Source organism: Meriones unguiculatus, chromosome 15, assembly GCF_030254825.1.
Source record: "Meriones unguiculatus strain TT.TT164.6M chromosome 15, Bangor_MerUng_6.1, whole genome shotgun sequence".
NCBI lineage: Eukaryota > Metazoa > Chordata > Mammalia > Rodentia > Muridae > Meriones > Meriones unguiculatus.
Genome location: NC_083362.1, coordinates 97,358 through 118,918, shown reverse-complemented (window position 1 = coordinate 118,918; position 21,561 = coordinate 97,358). Strand labels below are relative to the sequence as shown.

At 47.6% G+C, this 21,561-nt stretch overlaps 1 protein-coding gene across 2 annotated transcripts; it reads left to right on the top strand.

Annotated features, from left to right (window-relative positions):
• The first annotated feature begins 3,913 nt into the window (after positions 1 to 3,913).
• On the top strand, positions 3,914 to 18,294 carry Prkrip1 (PRKR interacting protein 1). Of its 2 annotated transcripts, XM_021651496.2 has the most exons (6): positions 3,918 to 4,102; positions 5,038 to 5,116; positions 7,846 to 7,946; positions 10,393 to 10,478; positions 12,324 to 12,391; positions 17,905 to 18,294. In XM_021651496.2, the coding sequence occupies exons 1-6, from the start codon at positions 3,977 to 3,979 to the stop codon at positions 18,000 to 18,002; spliced, it is 558 nt and encodes a 185-aa protein (XP_021507171.1). In that variant the 5' UTR covers positions 3,918 to 3,976; the 3' UTR covers positions 18,003 to 18,294. The 2 variants fall into 2 exon arrangements, with proteins under 2 accessions (XP_060223877.1, XP_021507171.1); XM_060367894.1 differs by lacking the exon at positions 12,324 to 12,391 and having other exon boundaries at positions 3,914 to 4,102.
• Positions 18,295 to 21,561: the final 3,267 nt, after the last annotated feature.

Below are 21,561 nucleotides of genomic sequence, written 5' to 3'. Positions count from 1 at the left end.
AAAGTGACAGAGGACACAAATTCCCCATCTTTTGCAACATTGTGTCAACCCTGGGGCACTGTCAACAGGAAGGCCATCACCAGATGGGTCTCTAGACCTCCCAACTCCTCAGCTATGACGCCAATGAGCCTTCCTTTCTCTCTCCTATCCTCCCTCCTTTTTTTTCTGTTTAAGATTTTTATTCATTATGTATATAATGTTCTACCTGCATGTATACCTGCTGGCCAGAAGAGGGCACCAGATCTCAGTATAGTGGTTATGAGCCACCATATGGTTGCTGGGAATTGAACTCAGGACATCAGGAAGAACAGCCAGTGCTCTTAACCTCTGAGCCATTTCTCCAGCCTCCTTTCTTTCTTTTTTATATAGGGCAGCCATTTTCAACCTGTGGGTCATGACCCCTTTGGGGGTTAAACTACCCTTTCACAGGGGTCGCCTAAGACCATAGGAAAACAGATGTTTACACTGCAATTTATATCAGTAGCAAATCACACTTAAAGTAGCAAGGAAAATAATCTTATGGTTGGGGGGGGTCACCACATTAGGAACTGTATGAAGGGGCTCAGCATTAGAAAAGTTGAGAACACTGACTTAGGGTGTCATAGAGGCTGGCCTTCAACTCTCGATGTAGCATGAGGACCTGAAATCACCCTCCTGCCTACACATCTCAAATGCCTGGATTACAGCTGTGCTACTACCATGACTGAGGGACTGAACCCAGGCCCTATGCATACTAGAGCCTTACTCTTCCAACTGGGCTACATCTCCAGCCTCTGATTTACTAGGCTGTTTTTTGTTTGTTTTTTTTTGTTTGTTTGTTTTTGTTTTTGTTTTTTTTGACAAGGTCTCACTATATTCCCTTAGTTTTCCTGGAATTCCCTATGTAGACCAGGCTGACCTTGAACTCACAGAGATCTGCCTGCCTCTGTCTTTTCAGTGCTAAAAGTAAAAGCATGTGTCATGTCATCATGTCCAGCTTGTTTGATTTTGAGAGAAGGACTCATATATCCAAGGCTGGCTTTGAACTCCTGATCCTCCTATTTTGACCTCCACAGTGCTGGGATTATAACATGCCACCACTCCTGACACTGTTTTCATTTTTAAAATTTCATGGTGTGTGTGTGTGTGTGTGTGTGTGTATGTGTGTGACAATACACAGAAGACCACTACTTTTGGAAGTCAGGTCCCTCCTCCCACAGTTTGCAGCCTGAGGATCAAATTCAGTTTTAACAGTCTAGGCAGCAAGTACTTTTATCCACTAAGCCATTTTGCTGGTGCCTCCTTTTCTTTGTAAAGCTGTTTTGTTTGTTTCTCTCTTTCTTTCTTTCCTTCAAGAGCACAGAACTTCATTTGAAGGGCTCCTACCAGCCAAAACTGCAACAATCTAGACTAAAAGGGAACAATAAATGAACTATCAAATGTACTTCAGTCTAATTAAAAGAAAACTATCAGACATACCCCCTAGGGATCCACTGCAAACCTCCCGACCAGCACTCAGTGCTGTCCAAGGCATTACAATCAAGGAGGATCTGAGAAACCATCACAGATAAGAACTAAAGGATGTTTCAATGAGCTCTCAAGCAGCATCTCGATGTCACAGCAGTCAGAACATGCCCATCAGAGTGCACCTAGAGTGGGGGCACCAGCGTGGCTTGCCCACTGTGGTCCATGTGTAAACGCCATGGCTTGAAGTTTTAGAACATACGAGGGTCTGTTCTGCCCATTCTCCTCCTGTTTTCTTTGCAGTTCTGGGAATGGAATCTAGGGCCTTGCATGTGGTACATAAGCACTCTGCCTCTGAGCCACACCCCAGCCCCTCACTGGGGGATTCTAGGCAGGTATGCTGGTAGAGGCTGGGTGTGTGGCTCAGTGGTAGAGCACCTGCATAACATCTGGGACTCTGGGTTCCACCCCTGGTAGTGACAAAAACAAAAATAAACACACACACACACACACACACACACTCACATGCCCCCTCACAGCTCCAATAATAGAGCAGAGATGTCCCACCCTGGCCCCATGTCATCATGCCCCAACCACAGGTGAACTTCTGCTTTCTTCAGTTTTGACCTGTCCCTGGGGAGAGACCTGCATAAAGCTCAATGACCAGAGGGACATCAAAGATGTGTAAATGGCTGTGCTTGCCCCTGGGACACTGAGAAAGGAAAGGTGAAGGCAGCTGCAAGGGAGGAAGATGAACCCAGAATATAAAGTTTAGCCAAGGTGTGGGATTACCTAGTGACATTAGTAGAGAGTGAATGAGAACACAGGTCAGGCAGACTAGGGTGCTGACTTAGCAGGTCAGCTGAGCTCAGTTCCAAGCACCCATGACAGGAAGCTCACAACTCCCTGTAAGTCCAGCTTCAGGGAATCCGACACCTGTGGCCTCTGCTGGCACGTGCACTAATGTATGTATTTTCACACACACATGCACAGGGAGACACATAATAATGGGAACAATCTCTATATATTTATATTTAAAGTTTTATGTGTATAGATGTTTTGCCTGCACATATGTTTATGGGTCAGAAAAGGACATCACATCCCCTGGAACTGAATATAGATGCTTGGAACTGAACCTGGGTCCTCTGGAAGAGCAGTTTATGTTCTTAACCGCTGAGCCACCTCTCCAGCCCCTGATCAGTTTTAAGCACTTATTCCACTGATGGTTCCATCCTTCACTTCTTGGGATCCAGAGCAGATCCCAGGTCTTCTCCAGGCATTTTCCCTGCTGGCTGATAAGAGCCATTGATACTTGTGGATGGAAGTATCACAAATCCTCCTCATTTTTCGGTCATGGTGTTTCATCGTTTTACACCTGGGCGCAAAGTTCTGGACGGGAGCGTCTTGATACATCTGAAATGTTCATTGGCAGTCACCTCCACAAGGGGGGCTCCCTTCCAGGCCTGCATGCCACTCCCCTCTACTCTTCATAGCCTTTTATTTTATTTTTAAGACAGGGTCTCTGGTAGACCAGGCTGGCCTGAAGCCCACTTTGCAGCTAAGGTTGGCCTTACATTCCTAATCCTTCTGCCTGTATTTCCCAAGTGCTGGGATTACAGGTGTGTAGCAACACACCTCGGTCCCTGTTCACTGGGGTTCGTGTCCCAGTTTCCAGCCAGGAAGATAGGGCCACGTTGTAGATGGCCTTCCGGGGCCAGCGGGTCTTGGTTGCATTTTGCTGCCCTCTGGTGGCATCGTGTAGTACTCTAGGTCTAAGTCCTGTGAGACTACAGAAGTGAAGAAATGGTGGGCTGGCACCAAGGAGCACAATCTCTTCTGCCTTGAGAGGGCACCATCTAAACAGCCTTGCCAGGATCTCATCCCTTCCACCATGGCTTTTGTCATGCCATCAAAAATCTGAGGACAGACCCCTGGATCTGAGTGTCCCGTGGGTGTCAGTTCTTTCTCTGTTTAATTAGGATTTTTTTTGTGCTGTCTTACAAAAGGAGATTTTAAGTGGGGTGTGAGAGGCAGGCGGACCTCTGTGAGTTCGAGGCCAGCCTGAGCTACTTTTAAAAAATATCACTTGGAAAATAAGTAAGTAAATAAATAAAAGTTATTTTATTTTTTATTTTGTCTCCAAGACAAAGCACAGGAACAAGTGAAGCCGGAAGAGAAGTGCTGGGAGCCACAAGCAAGCTGCCCGAAGCCCTTGGGGACCTGAGAGGTCACCTGGGGCCAGGCCACTCATCATGAAAGGCCGCCTCTTCCCGTTGGGACGTGAGAGTCAAGCAGCCCTGATTTGTTTTGAAACAGGAAATGAAATTAAGGTGCTATGATCACAGGCCACCCTGGATTCATGAACAGTCAGCAAGCAGTTTAGCCTTGCGGCACCGCCTCCTACCAACGTTGAGAGAGTGCGCACGCGCCGCCAGAGCGCTCAGCAGGGTGTGCCGGTGCACGGCTGGCACGCCCCTCTGTCGTCATCAAGACGCGCGGCCGCCGCCGCTCGCGAGGAAGTACGGAAGCTGGAATGGCGAGTCCTGCTGCCACCTCTGTGAGACCCCCCAGGCCCAAGAAAGAGCCGCAGACGCTCGTCATCCCCAAGAATGCGGCCGAGGAGCAGAAGCTCAAGCTGGAGCGGCTCATGAAGAACCCGGTGAGTGGGAGTGGGCTCTGCGGCCCGCCCAAGGCTCAGCCCCTTCACCCATCTGCCAGACTCGGGAATGCTACACTCAGTACCCCTAGAGCTGAGACGGAGAAGGCTGCCCCGTAGAGAGTGAGCTTCGCGCCTGCCCTTGTCCTTCAGAGCAGCTGTATGAAGGCGTTCTGCAGCCTTTCATATTCTCCTTTTTAAGATTGTTCCTTTTTGCCGTGTTATTGTGGCGTTGCACATTCTATCCACGCTACTTACTGAATCAGCTCTGTAGTATAGGCAGTTCTCAAATTTGGGGTCCTCTTGCCTTATCTCCTCAACTAGTTGGGGATAACAGCCCCGTGCTACTATTCCAGTTTGCCCTGCAGCCCCTTCCTTTTTAACTTTAATATGAACCGAAGCGGTAGAAGCTGGGCGTGGTGGTGCACACCTGCGATCCCAGTACTGTGGTGGCTGACACAGAAATTGGCTGTAAATTCGAGGCAAGCCTGGTCTACATAGTTTCAGATCAGCAACACAGTGAGACCTATCTCAGAAGCCAACAAAAAAGACAGAATCCGATGCCTTAGCAAAAGTGTTTAACTCCTCTAAATAGCACCCATTGGCCTTCACGTTTTTGGTATTGGCCAACAAATTTGAAACATATCATTCTTTACCTCCCAACCAGGCCTCGTAAAAACAGGTGACAAGGTCTCATACCTTTGATAAAAGAGGTTGGCTCTCCTCTCACTGACTGAGATTCCAGACTTCTGTAGCATAAGGGAGCTGTGGCCCATGTCAGACCCCATGGTATATAGGATGAAGTAAGCCCAGGGCAGAGGAAGAACATTCTGTCAGCTCCAGGTTTGAGAAACCTGCTTATTTGTGTTAAGTCATAAGAGATGTAACTTCCTCATCGACATTATGTTTACAAACACTTTTCTGTTTAACTGTTGCAGGACAAAGCAGTTCCAATTCCAGAGAAAATGAATGAATGGGCTCCTCGACCTCCTCCAGAATTTGTCCGAGATGTCATGGGTATCATCTGTTATCTGGGGGGGGGGTGTAAATAATTTTTTAAGGGGAAATATAAAACATGATTGTTGATGAGTGTTACATCTTTGATAGGAAGAATTTTTACAGTAGAGGAGTGCTGTGTCTTATGGTTGGCACTAGAGAATGTCTTCCCATTTATTCTTAGGTAGTTTTGTTTCTTGTGGTTAAACCATTTTTTTCAGAGGCTTAAAAAGTGGGTAAAGGTCTACATGGTCAGGCAAACAAACTAACCAGGGAAGATCTTCCAGGTTTCCTCTATGCTAACACGTTGTTTGGTTTTTGAGATAGGCCTCACTATATGGGCCAGGCTGTGCTTGAACTCGTAATCCTCCTGCCTCCTAACTGCTGGCATCACACAGTTTCACCATTGTCCTAGTTAGTGTTTCTAACGATGAAACACCATGACCGAAAAATGAGGAGGAAAGAATTTATTGGGCTTATACTTCCATATCTGCTGTTCATCACTAAAGGAAGTCAGGACAGGAACTGAAGCAGGGTAGGAGGAGGCAGGAACTGATGCAGAGGCCATGAAGAGGTGCTCCGTACTGGCTTGTTCCCTGTGGTGTGCTCAGGTTGCTTTCTTACAGAACACAGGACCACTAGCCCAGGATAGTACCACCCACAGTGGACTGGGCCCTCCCCTATCAATCACTAATTAAGAAAATGCCTTACACCCAGATCTTATGGAAGCATTTTCTTAATTGAGGTTCTTTTGAAATGATTCTAGCTTGTGCCAAGTTGACATAAAACTAGACAGCACAACCATTGTGCCTGGTTTTCTCATTCTTTGTAATTAAGAGTTATGCTTTTTAAAGATTTGTTTATTTGTGTGTGCTTGTGCACATGCACACATGCACGTCACGGTACCTCTGTGGAGGTCAGAGGATGACTTTGAGGAGTCAGTTTTCTCCTTCCACCATGTAGGTTCCAGGATTGAATTCAGTTTGTCAGGCTTGGCAGCAAGTGCCTTTACCTGCTGAGCTGTCTCACCAGCGTCCAGTTGTAATTTTCTCTCAGTGAAAACATGTTTGTTGTGTAGTGGACTAAGGAGAAGCAAATAGTTCAGAGACAGAGAGCTGGGCTGCTAAGGTGCTTAGTAGGTAAAGGTGCTTGCCAAATGGTGAGAGAACCAACTCCTGCAAGTTGTTGGTGACCTCAACTTCATGTTGTCCTACCATTTCCTGTCCCATAAATAAACAAATATTAAATGTAAACATTTTTAAAGGGTTGGGTGTGTATACAATGTGTGCACTTGAATATAAGCTCTCAAAGGTTGGGCAAGTGGCTCTCTTTTGGTTTGAGGCCCTCTTGATCTACATAGAGAGTTCCAGGCCAGCTAGGACTACATGTGAGTACCTCTTTCAATAAAAGTTAGGGGCTGGAAAGGTGAGTGAGCAGTTAAGAGTGTGTACTTGCAAAGATCCCTGGTCTGATCCCCAGCACCCATATTGGGCAGCTCACAGGTGCCAGTCGCTCCAGCTCTGGAGGATCAACACCCTCTTCTGGATTTAGTGGGTACGCACGCCATGGACACCTGCACCTGTGTGCACAAACCCACAGGCAGACACACATGTACACATAACTTAATTTTTTTTTTTTTTAAGGAGCCACCTCCTTGGTGGTGGTGCACACCTTTAACCCTAGCACTCAGGAGGCACAGGCAGATGTGTATGAGTTTGAGGCCAGCGTGGTCTATAGAGTGAATTCCAGTTAGATAAATAAGTAAATAGAGCCACCTGATATTCCATCATTCCACAGGAAACATTCTGATACAACCTTCGGAATCTCTTTATAGTCAAAACATTTGTTTTAAGAGAAACTGTTTCAAGTGAATAAAGTATAATTAATAAAAATTAAAAGAAAAAAGAAAAACCTTTCTATATAGTTATTTTATTCTATATAGTTATTTTAGGTAGTTTTTAACCTACTTTTCACTTACAGTATTACAAGAAGGTATTTTTTTTTTAAGATTTATTTATTTACTATGTATACAGTGTTCTGCCTGCTTGTACTGGCCTGCACACCAGAAGAGGGCACTAGATACCATTATAGATGATTGTGAGCCACCATGTGGTTGCTGGGAATTGAACTCAGGACCTTTGGAAGAGCAGCCATCTCTTCACCTCTGAGCCATCACTTCAGCCCACAAAAGGTTTTTTTCAACTTTTAGGAATCTAGCACATCACTTGTGATATCATGGAGGGATGCTGACAGTCTTTTGTAGATGGCTGTTACCAAACCACAGTCTGCTCCCCCCTTACTGTCACAAAGCATTTGTTTGGTCTTGTTCTGAGTCGAGGTTTGCTGTGTAGCTCAAGATGGCCCTGAGCTTTCAGTCCTCCGGTCTCACCCTCTGAATGCTGGGACTATAGACACACCACCACTGAGTGGGGTTCTCAGTGACTTCATGGTTGCTGTTCCTATAAGTCAGCAAATACCCACATGAGCCACACACTGTCCTTGCTACAGTACAAGTGGAAAGGCCCAACACATACAGTACCTTCAGTTTGTGTTCTTAGCTCTAATCTGCCTGGTTTAAGTGCAGCTTGTTGATAACTGGAGTCCTCCTCTTTTCTCCCTTCTTCCTCTTTTGTTGTCCTGGAGATTAAACTCAAGGTCTGTGTCCCCCAGGCAAATGCTCGGCTAGTGTGTTCTATCCCTAGACCTAGTAACTGAATTTCATCTAGAACTTTGAACTGTTCTGGCTGTAGGTTCCAGTGCCGGGGCTGGCAGTGGAGAGTTCCATGTGTATAGACATCTACGGCGGAGAGAGTACCAGCGGCAAGACTACATGGATGCCATGGCTGAGAAGGTCAGTGAGCCATGGAACCCAGTGACCTTGAGCCAGACTTGACACTACAGTCTGTTCACTCTAGAACAATGATGTGTGTGGAAGGGCACCACAGTGTCCCTCCCTCTCTGTAGGCCATTTGCCATGTAATGGGACAGCGCGTGAGGGCTCCACGCCATATGGGATTCCCTTCTGAGCCCTCTGTTGGGCTGAGCGCCTCGTGAAGTTCACTGGTTGGTGGAAATAGTGTGTGTTCACTGTCTACTCAGAGGACTTGAGTTTCTTGGTGCTTAATTTCTTTGTTTTGGGTGACAAATAGTTTATTATTTATTCTTTTTTTTTTTTTTTTTTTTTTTTTTTTTTTTTTTTTTTCCAGAGCTGAGGACTGAACCTAGGGCCTTGTGCTTGCTAGACAAGCACTCTACCACTGAGCTAAATCCCCAACTTCAATAGATGATGATGATGATTTTAATAAGAGTTTAAGAATTGCTTTAGAAGGGACTGGAGAGATGGCTCAGAGGTTAAGAGCACTGGCTGTTCTTCCAAAGGTCCTGAGTTCAATTCCCAGCAACCACATGGTGGCTCACAACCGTCTATAGTGATATCTGGTGCCCTTTCCTGGTGTGAGGGTGTGTATGTAAGCAGAATACTATCTGAATAATAAATAAAATCTAAAAATATTTAAGAATTGCTTTAGAAATTGTGCTTTAAGAACCATTAAGAGTGTCAGGTGCAGCCAGGTGTTGGTGCACACCTTTAATCCAGCTCTTTTGCGAGGCAGGCAGAGGCAGGTGGATCTCTATGAGTTCAAGGCCAGCTCGGAGTTAGTTCTAGGACAACCAGGGCCACATACAGAAACTCTGTCTTAAAAAAAATAAAAAGAGACTGGCCATGGTGACACAAGCTTTAATATCAGCACTTGGGAGCCAGAGGCAGGCGGATCACTGTAAATTTGAGGCCAGCCTGGTCTAAATCGAGGCCAGGATAGCCAAGACTACACAGAGAAACCATGTCTCAAAAAAAAAAAAAAAAAAGAAGAAGGACCAGGTGTGGTGTCCCCAGGATTACAGACTGCCTCTTCCATGGATTTTATGGGTCCTCGCACTTGCATGGTGATTCAGTAGTTGTAGGGTTAGGGGGGACTAGGAAAGATCTAGCCCCTCCCTCCAAGGTCCCACTGACAACCCAGAGTTCTCCCTGGGGAATCAGTGAGTTTCTGGGGCTTACAGAACATGGTGAGAGGTTACTGATAGGAGCATGGGTGTTGGGATCAGTAAGCAGGCACTTCTACAGGCAGCCCCAAGGGACCTGATAGACCAGTTATCAGGCATTTGTGAAGACACCCAGACCACCTGTTGACCACCTGGAACTACCTGTGCATGCCCTGGGTCACCCTATAAGAGAACTGGAGCCCTCCCTTCTCTCCTCTCTCTTCCTCTTCCGCTCTCCTTACTCTTCCTCTCTTCCTTTCTCTCTCTCTCTCTCTCTCTCTCTCTCTCTCTGCAACCCCCTTCCCCTAATAAACCTCCCATGTGGAACCGATCTCGTGGTGTGATTTGTGAACCTGTGTGTAACCTCCACATTCCTGCTTTGGTCCTAACAATGGATGATTCAAAAGCACTCCACTGGGAAGTCTTCATTCAGTATGAAAGATGGCTTCCCTGTAACAGCAGTTTCTTTCCTATCTTTCCCAGTCTATGTGCTCCCCAAGACCTCGAGGCTATGTACAGTTATGGCAGAATTGTATACAGGTGGTTGTGTGGGTGGCTTGATACTCAGATAAGAGTCCTGTGGTCCTCCTGTCCCCTTTTCTGTGAGTGAATGTCATCAGGCCCAGCCGTGGTGATCTTTTACAAGCTGGCACAAGAACTCAAGGACGGCAGCTGTCTGGCTTGGAGGACAGCGCTATGCACACAGGGAGGTGCCTTGCCCACTGAGCCCCTCCACATCCTTACTGCCCTGCTCTAGAATGAACCCTTTAGTCACTTACTCAGGCATCAGGCCTTGCTCCTGGACTGCAGTCCTTTAGCCCTTCCTTCTGCTGAGCTCTGCCTAATGGCTCAGGCACAGGCCGCCAGAGCTTCCCTGCACTCAGAGTCTCAAATCATTCTCATCTCCCTCCTCTTTCCCTTCTCCTGTTCTCCAACCCCCTGTACTTTCTCTTGCTTTTCTCCCCTCTAAGCCATTTATTGAATGCAGACACACTAGGTCCCTCCCTATTTTTTCTTGCAGGCTTTGTCTTGCATAAGTGATGTCTCTGTGAACAGTGTGATTTTGCTATTCGAGGGCTATGTATTGATTACCTGTCCCGTCTGGGGCAATCTTTTAAGGTTAAAGTGGCTCTGGGGACCAGGGTGGTATCTATGATACCCCTAGTGGTGTGCCTGTGGAATTTGAACTCTTATACTTAACAACCTGTCCAGCCCAGGGTATGTCTGAGTGATGGGGCAGTGGTTTGTTTTTTCAGCAAAAACTGGATGCTGAGTTTCAGAAGAGACTAGAAAAGAATAAAATTGCTGCAGAGGAACAGACTGCAAAGCGCCGGAAAAAGCGGTAAGAGCTTTACCCTGGTGGTCATTGGGGCCTGCAGGCTGGAAATGAGGAAATGGATAGTGGATAATGTGCAGGCTGGAGATGAGGAAATGGATAGTCGACCAAGTCCTTGTAGGCCGAAGTTTACGACAGCCGCTACCAGGGTGAGAACCTGTGGTCCCAGCTGCTAGGCCAAGGCAGCTGAGTTGTTTGACCAGGAGCCCAAGACCAGCCTGAGGCAAGTGACAAGACCCTGTCACAAAAAAACAACTGCAAAGCAAAAGACTTGGTGACATGGCTTAGCGGGTAGCTCTGAAGTTCAGTCCCCAGCACCTGCATGGTGGTTTTTAAAAATCATCCTCAAGTTGGGTGTAGATCTGAGTTCAAGGACAGCCTGGTCTACAGAGTTCAGTCCAGGACAGCCAGGGCTACACAGAGAAACCCTATCTCAAAAACAAACAAACAAAAAATTAAAATAAAGGTGTCTTTCGACTTCCACACAAGTGCCAGTCTCACATACACATCATACATACCACCCCACACAACAGATGTGTAAATAAAAGGCTCAGTGGCAAATAGCTCCTGCTGCTCTTCCAGAGGCCTGGGGTTCAGTGCCCACACCCATGATCATGGGCAGCTCAATAACCACCTGTCACTCTAGCTGCAGAGGCTCTGAGGGTATCAGAAGAGGGTTCTTCTGGTCTCCATGGACACTGCATTATGTGCACATACCCACATTCAGACACATAATTTAAAAGTAAAATAAATCTTTAGAAATGAAACTCTAAACAGATAACAAAAGGTTTTAACCCGCAGTGGCTATGGGTAGGCAAGCCCCAAGATGAGCAGCACTCTGAGGAGTGTTTTCTTGTAATACCCCGGAAGCCACTTAGCCCTTGTATTCCTTCAGCCTGTTACAGAGCTCCGAAAGGTAGCAGCCGGAACTTTGGTGACCATGTGGGTTTCTGTGTCTCCCCTCACTCTGCTGTTTTTGTTTGCCTTTTGAGACAGTCTTGCTGTGAAGCTTAGGCTGGCCTTTAACACTTGATCCTCCCTGCCTCAATTTTTCTGCATTTGAACATTGGATTTATGAAATTCTTTTAATGAAACTTCCTGTGTGATTTTTTTCCCCCCAAGAGGATGGTGTGAGTGTCAGTGTGTGTGTACTTGTGCACTTCTGTACACACAGAAGCTAAAAGAGGGCATTGGATTCCTTGGAGCTGCAGTTACTGGTGTTTGCAGGATTCCTGATATGTTGCATGGGTTCTGGGATCTGAACTCTGGTCTTCATGATTAATCAGCAAACACTCGGCTGCTGGGCCAGTTCTTTAGCCGCTTGTTTATTTTTTTGAGAAAGAGTTTCACTATGTATCCCGAACTGGCCTTGAACTCTTGATTTTTCTGCCTTATCCCCACCAAATGTGGGAATGTAGATATAAACCACCACACTTGGCCTACTTTTCAGAGTTTGATCTTGACTGACTTCAGTGAAAACAGTTGCTAATGATAGGTTAGCAGAATCACTTTTCTAAAAGGTTTTTGTTGTTGTTTTGGGTTTTTTGTTTGCTTTGGCTTTTTGAGACAGGCCTTGGCCTTGGCTGTCCAGGACTTGCTTTGTAGACCAGTCTAGCCTCGAACTCACAGCAATTCCCCTGCCTCTGCCTCCCTGAGTGCTGGTATTTTGAAGTGCATGTATGTCTGTATGGGTTTGTGCATGTGGATATGAATGCTGGGAACTGAGGGTCTTCTGACTGTGGGGCATCTCTCCGGCCCCCATTAGCCCCCGTTACTGTAACGTGTCATTATGAAGATGGCATAAATAGATGTACCACTGAGTTGAACATTCTGTACGTCTTCCATGTATAGCCAGAAGCTAAAGGAGAAGAAGTTACTGGCAAAGAAGATGAAACTTGAACAGAAGCAGCAGAAGGAAGGTGAGCTATGTCCATAGTCCTCTCACTGCCTGCCAGTAACTGTCACTGAGGTGACAGTAACCTGTTGCTGTGGAGACTCATTAACTGCATATGTCAGAAAGCCACCTGAATGAACCAGGCATGATGGCATACACCTTTAATCCCAGCACTCGTGAAGCATAGTCAGGTGGATCTGTGAGTTTAAGGCCAGCCTGGTCTACAGATTAAATTCAGGATAGCCAGGGCTGTGTAGACAGACCCTGTCTCGAAAAAAAGAAAGAAAGGAAAAGAAGAAAAGCCAGACTGGCTTAAGCAGAGAGCAGAGCTGCTGCCACACAGCAGGCTGGTGGGGGCTGGATGGGTGCCTGGCCAGCAGCGTTGCCCCACGTCCCGGTGCTCGCACTGTCTGTGCTCCTCAGGCTCCTCAGGTGCGTCCAGGGTCTTCCACTTGTTCTCCGCCTTGCTACTTTCCTTTTTCTAGGAGGAAGGATTGAAGGGTTATCCCAGCCTTTGGAGCAGAAACCGTTTGTTATGTACGCTGCGCATAAACACACGTGTCTGGGCATGTGCGCATATGCCCATGGATGACAGGACAATGTCAGGTTCCTCTTTAAGTTGCTCTCCACCTTAGGTTTTGTGACAGTCTCTCACTGACTTGGCTAGGCTGGCTAGTTAGCAAGCCCACAGAGCCTCTTGTCTCCTTCTCCATAGAGCTGTGATTGCAAGTACGTGCTGCCATGCCCGCTTTTCCCATTGGTGCTGAGGAGCCAAGCACAGGTCCTTATGCTATCAAGGCAAGTGCTTTTGCTGACAGATCCCTCTCCTAATCCTCTTGTTTTTGAGTTTCTGAGACAGACTCCATGTAGCTAGCCTGGCTCAGCCTCACTGTAGCCAAGGCTACTTCTGAACTGCTCCTGCAGGCTCCACCTCCTGAGTGCAAGCACTGGTTCTTTCCTTCTACTGTGTGAGTTCCAGGGATCAGACTTGATCAAGGCTTGACGGCCAGAGCCCTCACTATTGAGCCTTCCTACCAGGCCTATCAGTTTCGTTTTGGTTTTGTTTCATCATTTGTTGTGTTTTTGTGTTTGGTGTCGAGTCTCATGTAGCCCAGGCTGGCCTTGCACTCTTGACCCTCCTGCCTCTACCTCCCAAGTTGTGTGATTACAGACGTGCACTGTATGTCCAGCTTGTGTTTCTAGTTCTCTGCCGTTTCGCAGAGCATTTGCTGCTCTGGGGACTCCTGCGCACAGGCTGCTTTCACATTCGGTTTCGTTTCTTTGTTTCAGTTTTGTTTTTAAGACAGGATCTCTATGTAGCCCCAGTTTTCCTGGAACTCATTATATACAAGGTGGCTTTGAGCTCACAGATCACCTGAGTGCTAGGATTAAAGGAGTGTGCCAGCGCCACCGTGCCTCACCACCTTCCCGTTCATTTCAAGACTAGGCCACTCGTACATTCTGGAAAATTTAAACCGGGTGCTGTCTTAGTTTGCTCTAGTGTGATAAAACACCATGACCAAAAGCAGCTTGGGTTTATTTCAGCTCACAGCTGTACTCCAGTTGTGTGTCAGCTTACAGTTGTACTCCAGCTCAGAGCTGTACTCCAGCAAGAAGGGAAGTCAGAGCTGGAACTCAAGCAGGGAACCAGTGCAGAGGCCACAGAGGAGTGCTTCCTACTGGCTTCTCCGTAGCTTGCTCAGCTTCTTTCTTACACACCCAGGACTTCCTGCCCAGAGTGACAGTGCTCATCAGTCATTAACAAAGAAAATGCCCACAGACCTGCCTGCAAGCCAATCTAACGGAGGCATTTTCTCAGTTGAAGTTCCCTCTTCCCGGATGGCCCTGACCTGTGTCAGGATGACAAAAGCAGCTTAGCTCCAGTGCCTAGTCTGTCTGGGCCTTGACTTTTGTTGATTGCCTTATACCAGGTGAGCTCTCTGGCTCTTCTGATGCCAACTTATTTCCTAGTGTATCCTGGGCTTTTTGAACGGCATCTCTCAAGGCCGTGCTCTTGTTCCTGTTTTTAGTGGGTCATTAACTTGGCTGTGTGCAGCAAACAGGTTCTGGCCCTCCTGTGAGCTGTGGTTCTGCCTCCAAGTGACTTATTTGCTGTGCTCTCCAGGAATGACTGAAGAGTGCCACCCAGTGATCAATCCAGGTTGGTTGTTTTGAGTTCAGCAGCAAAGATAAGGGCCCACCTCAGTGTTAAAACTGCATAGTCAGGACAGCATGGATACTAACGTCCTTCAATTCAGCAGAACTGTGAAATGCTGGGAAGATAAAAGGTTCCTTGTTGTTGCTATGTGCTAGTGAGGGTCTTTCTCTGAACACAGTGGGCCTTGAATTGTGTAACACAGGGCTATTTTGCTTTTATTTATTCTGATATGTGTATGTACTCACAAGCCACATGTGGAGGTTAGGGCATAGCTTTCAGGAGTTGGTTCTTGCCTTCTGCCTTACTTCTCTTTCTGCCTCTGCACAGCACCAAGGCTGCTTGAAACAGGTTTAAAGCTGGGTGTACCCCAAGGCCAGCATGGACTACATTAAGACCCTGTGAGCGGCATAGACCAAAGTGAGAGAATAGCTCCATTTGTGTGTTCCACCTGTGCGGTTCTCAGAGCACCAGATTTATAGACACAGTAATGATTGCACAGATGTAGGACACATGGTGGAAAGTATTTATCACTTCATTGCAGTTTGGGAAGATGATTGGTCCTCAACATGGTTATGATGACAGTGGAACAGTATTAAGAAAGTACTTGGGCCAGACATGGTTGCACACACATTAATCTCAGCACTCAGGAGGCAAAGGCAGGCCCACCTCTGTAAGTTCAAGTCCAGCCTGGTCTACATAGTAAGTTTCAGACCAGACAGAGGTATATAGTGAGACCTAGCATCAAAAAAAAAGGATAAATAAAACTTGGGCTGGACATTATGTCACATGTCTTTAACTCCAGCACTTAGGCTGGAGAGTGAGCAAGCAAATCTCTGGCTAGCTAAAGCTACATAGAAAGTCCTTGTCTCCCTGGGAGGTGGTGATGCATGCATTTAATCCCAGCACTCTGGAGGCAGAGGCAGGTGGATATCTGTGAGTTCCAGAACAGCCTGGTCTACAGATTGAGTCCCAGGACAGCCAGGGCTACACAGAAAAACCCTCTCTTGGGTTGGGGGCAACCTTGTCTCAAAAAAAGAGAAATGTGCTTGAGCTAGGGGTGTAGGTCAGTTGCTAGAGTGCTTGCCTAACATGCAAGGAGCCTGGCTTCCATCCCCAGCACTGCATAAAAACTAGGCTTGGATATGGGCATCCAGTCTCAGCACTCAGGAGGGGACTGCAGGAGGGTCAGAGCTTAAAGTTATCCTGAGAAGCACACTGAACAAACACTGTCATTGGGACAGTGCGTGGACCACCTGCGCATATCAAAATACTTGGTTGTGTGCGCTTTCGGTTAGGAGCAGAAGTCAGTCTGCTGCTTGTCGGCAGTGCCGCATGCCTTTTTCCTCACCTTTTCTGACTATTTTCCATTTTGGAGTGCTGCCCAGGTGGGCCACAAGGTGGCCCCAGCACACTGTGGGACCCCTGCTGAAATTTTTTGGTTCTTCTTAAAGAGGAGGTTGGGGGCACAGAAGGGCACCAGCCTAAGGCGGTGTTCAATGCTGGGTAGTGACTCAGCATCCTGCAGCGTGGGACTTGAGTGTGAGTGATAGCCAGTTTGTATCCTTCGGAGTCCCTGAGCTCACCAGTGATGTGTCTGAACCACTGTTTTGCTTCCTTAACATAGCTGCCTTCCAAGGGAACCTGGGGTGACCTTGAGGCTCTGTACTGGGCACAGCTAGAGCTCTCTGCCAGCCTCAGTGCTGGCTGCACCCTGCGCTGGGTTCCTCTTGTCTGGAGGACTCAGCTGCTGGCTAGCACATCAGAAGCAGGCATCTCCTCTTGGTCATTACATTAAAATATCTCTTGGCATTGCCAGATGTCCCGTAATCAGAAGGGCACAGAATTCCCTTTGAGTTAGAGGTGCTCTAGAGGCACTCTGTCTGGATGGCACCTAGTGTGTGCTTTGGACCAACATTCTGAGCCACAGGTGTAAATGTAGTGGATTGTTCTTCGTGTCCTGTGATTGTGAAGCCACTGTATCCTGGCGTGGGAATCTTTAAAGTGGAGTGGAGTGATAGTGACCCGTAACCCCTACTGAAAATAGTAGCTAACATGCCACTGCTCTTTCTTTGCTTTCAGTTTTTCATACATGTGCCCTGTTCATGTTAGCACCACGATAATTATACACCCACAGCTTTGAATCATAGGCAGTTTCCCATGACCTTGCAATTCCTTAGTACTGGGGGCGGGGGTTGTTTTGCTCTGGTTTGGGTTAGGGTTTGTTTCATTTTGTTTTATTTGTTTCCTGTCTGATCCATCTGAGAAAAAACAAAAGCCAAAACCTTGTCATTCTCAGTTGCGGTCAGTGGCAAACTGAAAAAAAATCTCTGGAACTGGAGTTACACATGGTTGTAAACCACCATTTGGATGCTGGGAAACCAGCCTCGGTTCTCTGCAAGAGCATCCAGTGCTCTGAACTATGCCGTATCTCCAGCCACGTTACATGGTTTTGTTTTGTTTTTTTTTTTTTCTAATGCATAGTATCATGAATACACCAATAAATTATACAAAGTAGTTTCAATGCCCTAAAAAGTCCCTAGTGAGTCAGCTGGGGCCCCTGTGCTGAGGCTTTCCCCAACCTCTTTCCAGCCAGCTCCCACCCACACCCATGGTCCCAGGACAAAGGAGGGACTGGGGACAAGTTGTCTGTGCTGTTCTCTGGGCCCGCGTAGCTGTGCCGTAGTGCTAGCAGCAGGGTTAGAATATTTAGAAGCTGAAGAGTTGCCCATAGGGTATCAGAAGCAGGTCCCTAGGCCATGTTTGAGGAAAGCTGGGAGGCCAGCATTGGTGTGTGGGCACAGCCCTTTGCTTCATGGGCTTTTGTTGGCACATGGTTTAGAAGATGGTCTTGCCATCTGCAGTGAGAACTTGAGGCTTAGGCAGAGGAGGTTGGCAGCCCAGTGGGAGCTGTGAAAGGCCTGGTATCTTTCATGGTGCCCAGTGTAGGTGTGCTGTAGATGGTGGGGACCATGCACTCATCAGGCCTGGTGTGTGGGTGTTGGGTTCTGAGGTGCACAGCCAGGTCTTTTGGGTCAGGCTGAGGTGACCTGAGACCAGTACATTTTGCTTTTGTGGCAGGTGTTCCAAATAGTAGCGTGGGCACTGGTGGGCACAAAGGCCACCCTTGGCTCCTGTCTGCTTCTGCCCAGAAAGAAGTATGCCCTCAGGTCTCCACCCTCTTTTTGAGACAGGGCTTACTGCCCAGGCTGGCCTCAAACTCACTATGTAGCTAAGGGTAACCCTGAGCTTTTTATCATCCTGCCTCCATTTTGAAAGTGCTGGGATTATAGGTCAAGTGTCTATACCTCTTCCTCATTTAGAATCCCCTCAGCTCTCTGTCCGATCTGTCTGCTTATGATTTGAATGTTTTGTGCTTACAGAACCCAGTCAGTGCCAGGAACAGCATGCCAGCAGCTCCGAGGAAGCATCTGGAACAGAGGAGGAGGAAGAGGAGCCCAACATCATCATGGGCCGATGAGGAGTTTGAGCAGTCAGGAACCCAGCTCATTCTGTGACCAGCCTCAGAAAGGAAAAGAGCCTGTGGCCCAGCTGCCCGACTGGCTGTGTTGGGAGAAGGCAGGAGCCTGCCCTGCCTGGAGAGCAGAGGGACCATCCTAGACGTTTGCAGATTGCCTGCTGTGTCCTGCCCTCTTGCTGAAGGGAAATGCCTCCCTTTCCCCTGATGCCTGTTCCCTTCTGCTTGAACAGCAATGAGCTCTAGGCTGATTTCTGTCAAGAGAATATTTATTTAGTAAAGAGCAGAAAACTTAGAGGTTTTGTTCACATGTGCAAGATGTTAATTACCAAAGCCTCAGAGAAGCGATGAAATGACATAGAGACTGGGATTTGGCAGGTCCTCTTCCGCAATCATCCTTCCAGACCTACCCAGGCACATGGATTTGGCTCTGGGAAAAGCCTGCACTTGGGTGCCCAGCCCTGTTCCTTTATGGAGCAGAAGCTGAATAGCTGTGCCTGCCCAGCAGTTTCCAGAACAAGTAGGAAACAACAGGGCCTGCAGTAAGGGGCTGGGCAGAAGGAGAGAGGCTCCAAGAGAACAACAGGTAACAAAAGCAGGGAGTGTCCCAGAGAGACCTGGGAGATGGAGACAGCTATTAGCCAAAAGCTCTTCTCTCCTTAAGTCAAAGAGGGGCTGGAGAGTTACTGAAAACCCTGCTGCCACCAGGAGTTGAAGGCAGCCAGTCCTCCCTCTGAGTGACTGTAGTTCAGACCTGCTGTGTGGACTGGCCCAGAGCACAGCCAATACCTGCAGAGTATGGAGGACCAGGCATCATGCCAGGTTGAAGGGAGGTGACCCAGGTCAGCCTGGGTCCTCAGAGCCATCAGGCCGTTTCTGGTAGGGCCCTGGCTGGTGTCTGGAGTGTGTCTAGCTCCCAGGGGTACCATGCCTTTTAGGGATGCTGGTAACATTTTGAGTGAAAGGAAAGCTAAGAATATCTACACTTTTTAATTTGTTGGTGTCTTGACAGCTCATACATGTTTGCAGTGTGTTCTGATCATGTTTACTCCCATTCTCTTACCCCTCCCCCACTGAGGTCTTTTCCCAACAGAGTCCCCCTCCTGCTTTCACGTCTTGTTTTTGGCACAGCGCACTAGGTTTTATTAGGGTTGACTGAATGAGCTTGGATGGTGGGTTATTTACCAAAACATGGTAACCTTCCCAGTGGCTATACCACTTATGGAAATGACTCCCTCTCTCCTTCTGTAGCACAGAGTCCCCGGGCCCACTCTGAGCCATGTGATATATGTGATAACATCCGACTCTGTAAGCAGTTTGAGTCACATGAGACCTTCACGTCAGGACTGGCCCTGTGGTTTCCTGACTTTACCCAGCTGTGTCAAGGTTCTTGCTTTGAACCTGCAGCCTAGACCTCATGAGCTTTTGCTCTTGCTGGATGAGGGCTGCTAAGGAGCAGGGCTAGGCTAAAAGACTTAACTTCTGCTACCTCAGAGTTGGGAGCAAGTCCCTTCCTGCCTCTTCCGGTTTGCCTGGGCTAGCACTGCACTTGGCACTTCCGTCCGGCATCTTGGGAATGACTAAAGAGAAGGACTCCAGGCTGACCGCTGACATTGAGGAGGAAGCATCTGGGAGAAGGTTCTGGCTAAGGGGTTATCAGTACTCAGGGTGGCTGACTTGCTCTATTTTCACACTGTTAATTTGTTTCGGGAAACAATGCAGTTAGGTGATGTCACTGAGGTGGCTGGGCGATGCTGCCAGCCACCCCTGAAGCCACAAAGGAGGATCATGCTGTTATATGCCCGTTGAGGACTCATGGGTGGAGAGAATCCTGGAGGTGAACCCCAGGCCCTATATAGCATAACTGTCTCAGAAAGCCTCAAGAGTGTGGCCATTTCACCCCAATACACCCAGTCTCTCCTGACCTCGAAAGCCAAGCTCCCTTGTCCTGGGCTCTTCGGGAAGAACAGACGTCACCTCTGAGGACCCTGATTTACCTGCACAGTTGGCCTTTTATTCACTCTCAGTAGACACATGCCGAGCACTTTGTGTGACAGCCTGGTCATTTGGAGTAGAATGTTCTTTACTCTTGTGTTAGATTGCTCATGGAGTTTCCCAAGTAAGGTTTCTATTGTTGCAGGTGGTGGGGCTAGGGTTGAACTAGCTGTGTGACTTAGACAGTCATGGATGTGCTGTCCTGGGGAGAGCTTGCTGGTAGCCTCACTTCAGCAGGGGAGGGAGCCTGGTACTTGCTGGGCTGAAGATTAGATATGGTCCTCTTTCGTGCTGCCTGAGTGATGACTATTTCATAAAAGTGATGGCATCTTTTTTGTGTGATGGTGCACGGTTTGTGCGCCTGTGTGCACACACCAGAGGCCAAAGGGCATCACTATTATGCTACACCTTACTCCTCGAGACGGGGCTGAGACAGGCCTGGAATGAAGCTGGTGGCTTTTCAGTGGGTGTTGGGGGTTTGAACTCGAGCCCTCATGCTTGCACAGCAAGCACGCTTACTCATTGAGTCATCTCCTCAGCCCTCATAAAATAGAATTGAGTGAGGGGCTGGAGGGATGGCTCAGCAGTTAAGAGTAGTTACTACTCTTGCACAAGACCTCTGGTTTCCAACAGGGCAGCTCACAATCCTCTGTAACTCCAGTTCTTGAGGATCCTCTTCTGACCTTCATGGGCACTAGGCACGCATGTGGTACACATACATGCATACATACTTGCAGGCAGACAGACAAAATACACAAAATCTTAAATTGAGATGAGTAGAGCTGGCCCTCATTTTTCATAGATTCCATATTTGTGAATTATCTTTTCATTAAAATTTGTAATCCACAAATCCATACTTGTGTTTTTACAGTCATTTGCAGGCACAATGTCAGCACGTTACCAGCTGAGGTTGAAGGAGTCAGCCCCATTGTTTCAGCTCAGACATGAGGTGTCCTTCCCATGGTCTGCGTAGTGGCTGGTGCTCTGTGTCTTTTGGTTCTCTTGGCGACACTGCTGTTTGAAATATCCTCCAGGCATTGTACTAGGATGCTCTGTAGTTTTTCTGAGAGCAGGAAGTAAGGGACGTGACTGGTGGGGGAAATGTGTGTGATCCGATTCCCTCGGCATGTTTTCTATTAGCCTCGTGTTAATGAGTTAATGGTAGGTGAGTAAGGGATGGTTAAAAGGCTGAGCTGGTAGTGCTGAGCCTGACACTCTGATTCCTGGAACCCACATGGTGGAAGGAGAAAACTGACTCCAAAAGTTGTTCTCTGACCTCCACCTACCTGCTGTGTCATATGTGTGTACACACAAATAAATTAATTTTATTCACTCATTCATTTATTTACTTATCTATCTGTTGTTTTTTTGAGGAAGAGTTTCTCTGTACAACAGCCCTGGAAGGGGTGGGGTGGGGGCTGGAACTTACTATGTAGAATAGGCTGGCCTTGAACTCACAGAGATCTGCCTGTCTCCTGAGTATTGGGATTAAAGGCATGCACCACAAATAAGTGTGATTTTAAAAGTAAGTAAACAGCCTTCAAGCGACCATACTCACCAAGTAGTG

Coding starts and splice junctions, on each gene's coding strand:
- Prkrip1 (XM_060367894.1), top strand. CDS start 3,977: ATGGCGAGTCCTGCTGCCACCTCTGTGAGACCCCCCAGGCCCAAGAAA. Junction 4,103..5,037: donor AGCGGCTCATGAAGAACCCG/GTGAGTGGGAGT, acceptor TAACTGTTGCAG/GACAAAGCAGTTCCAATTCC. Junction 10,479..17,904: donor GCAAAGCGCCGGAAAAAGCG/GTAAGAGCTTTA, acceptor TTGTGCTTACAG/AACCCAGTCAGTGCCAGGAA.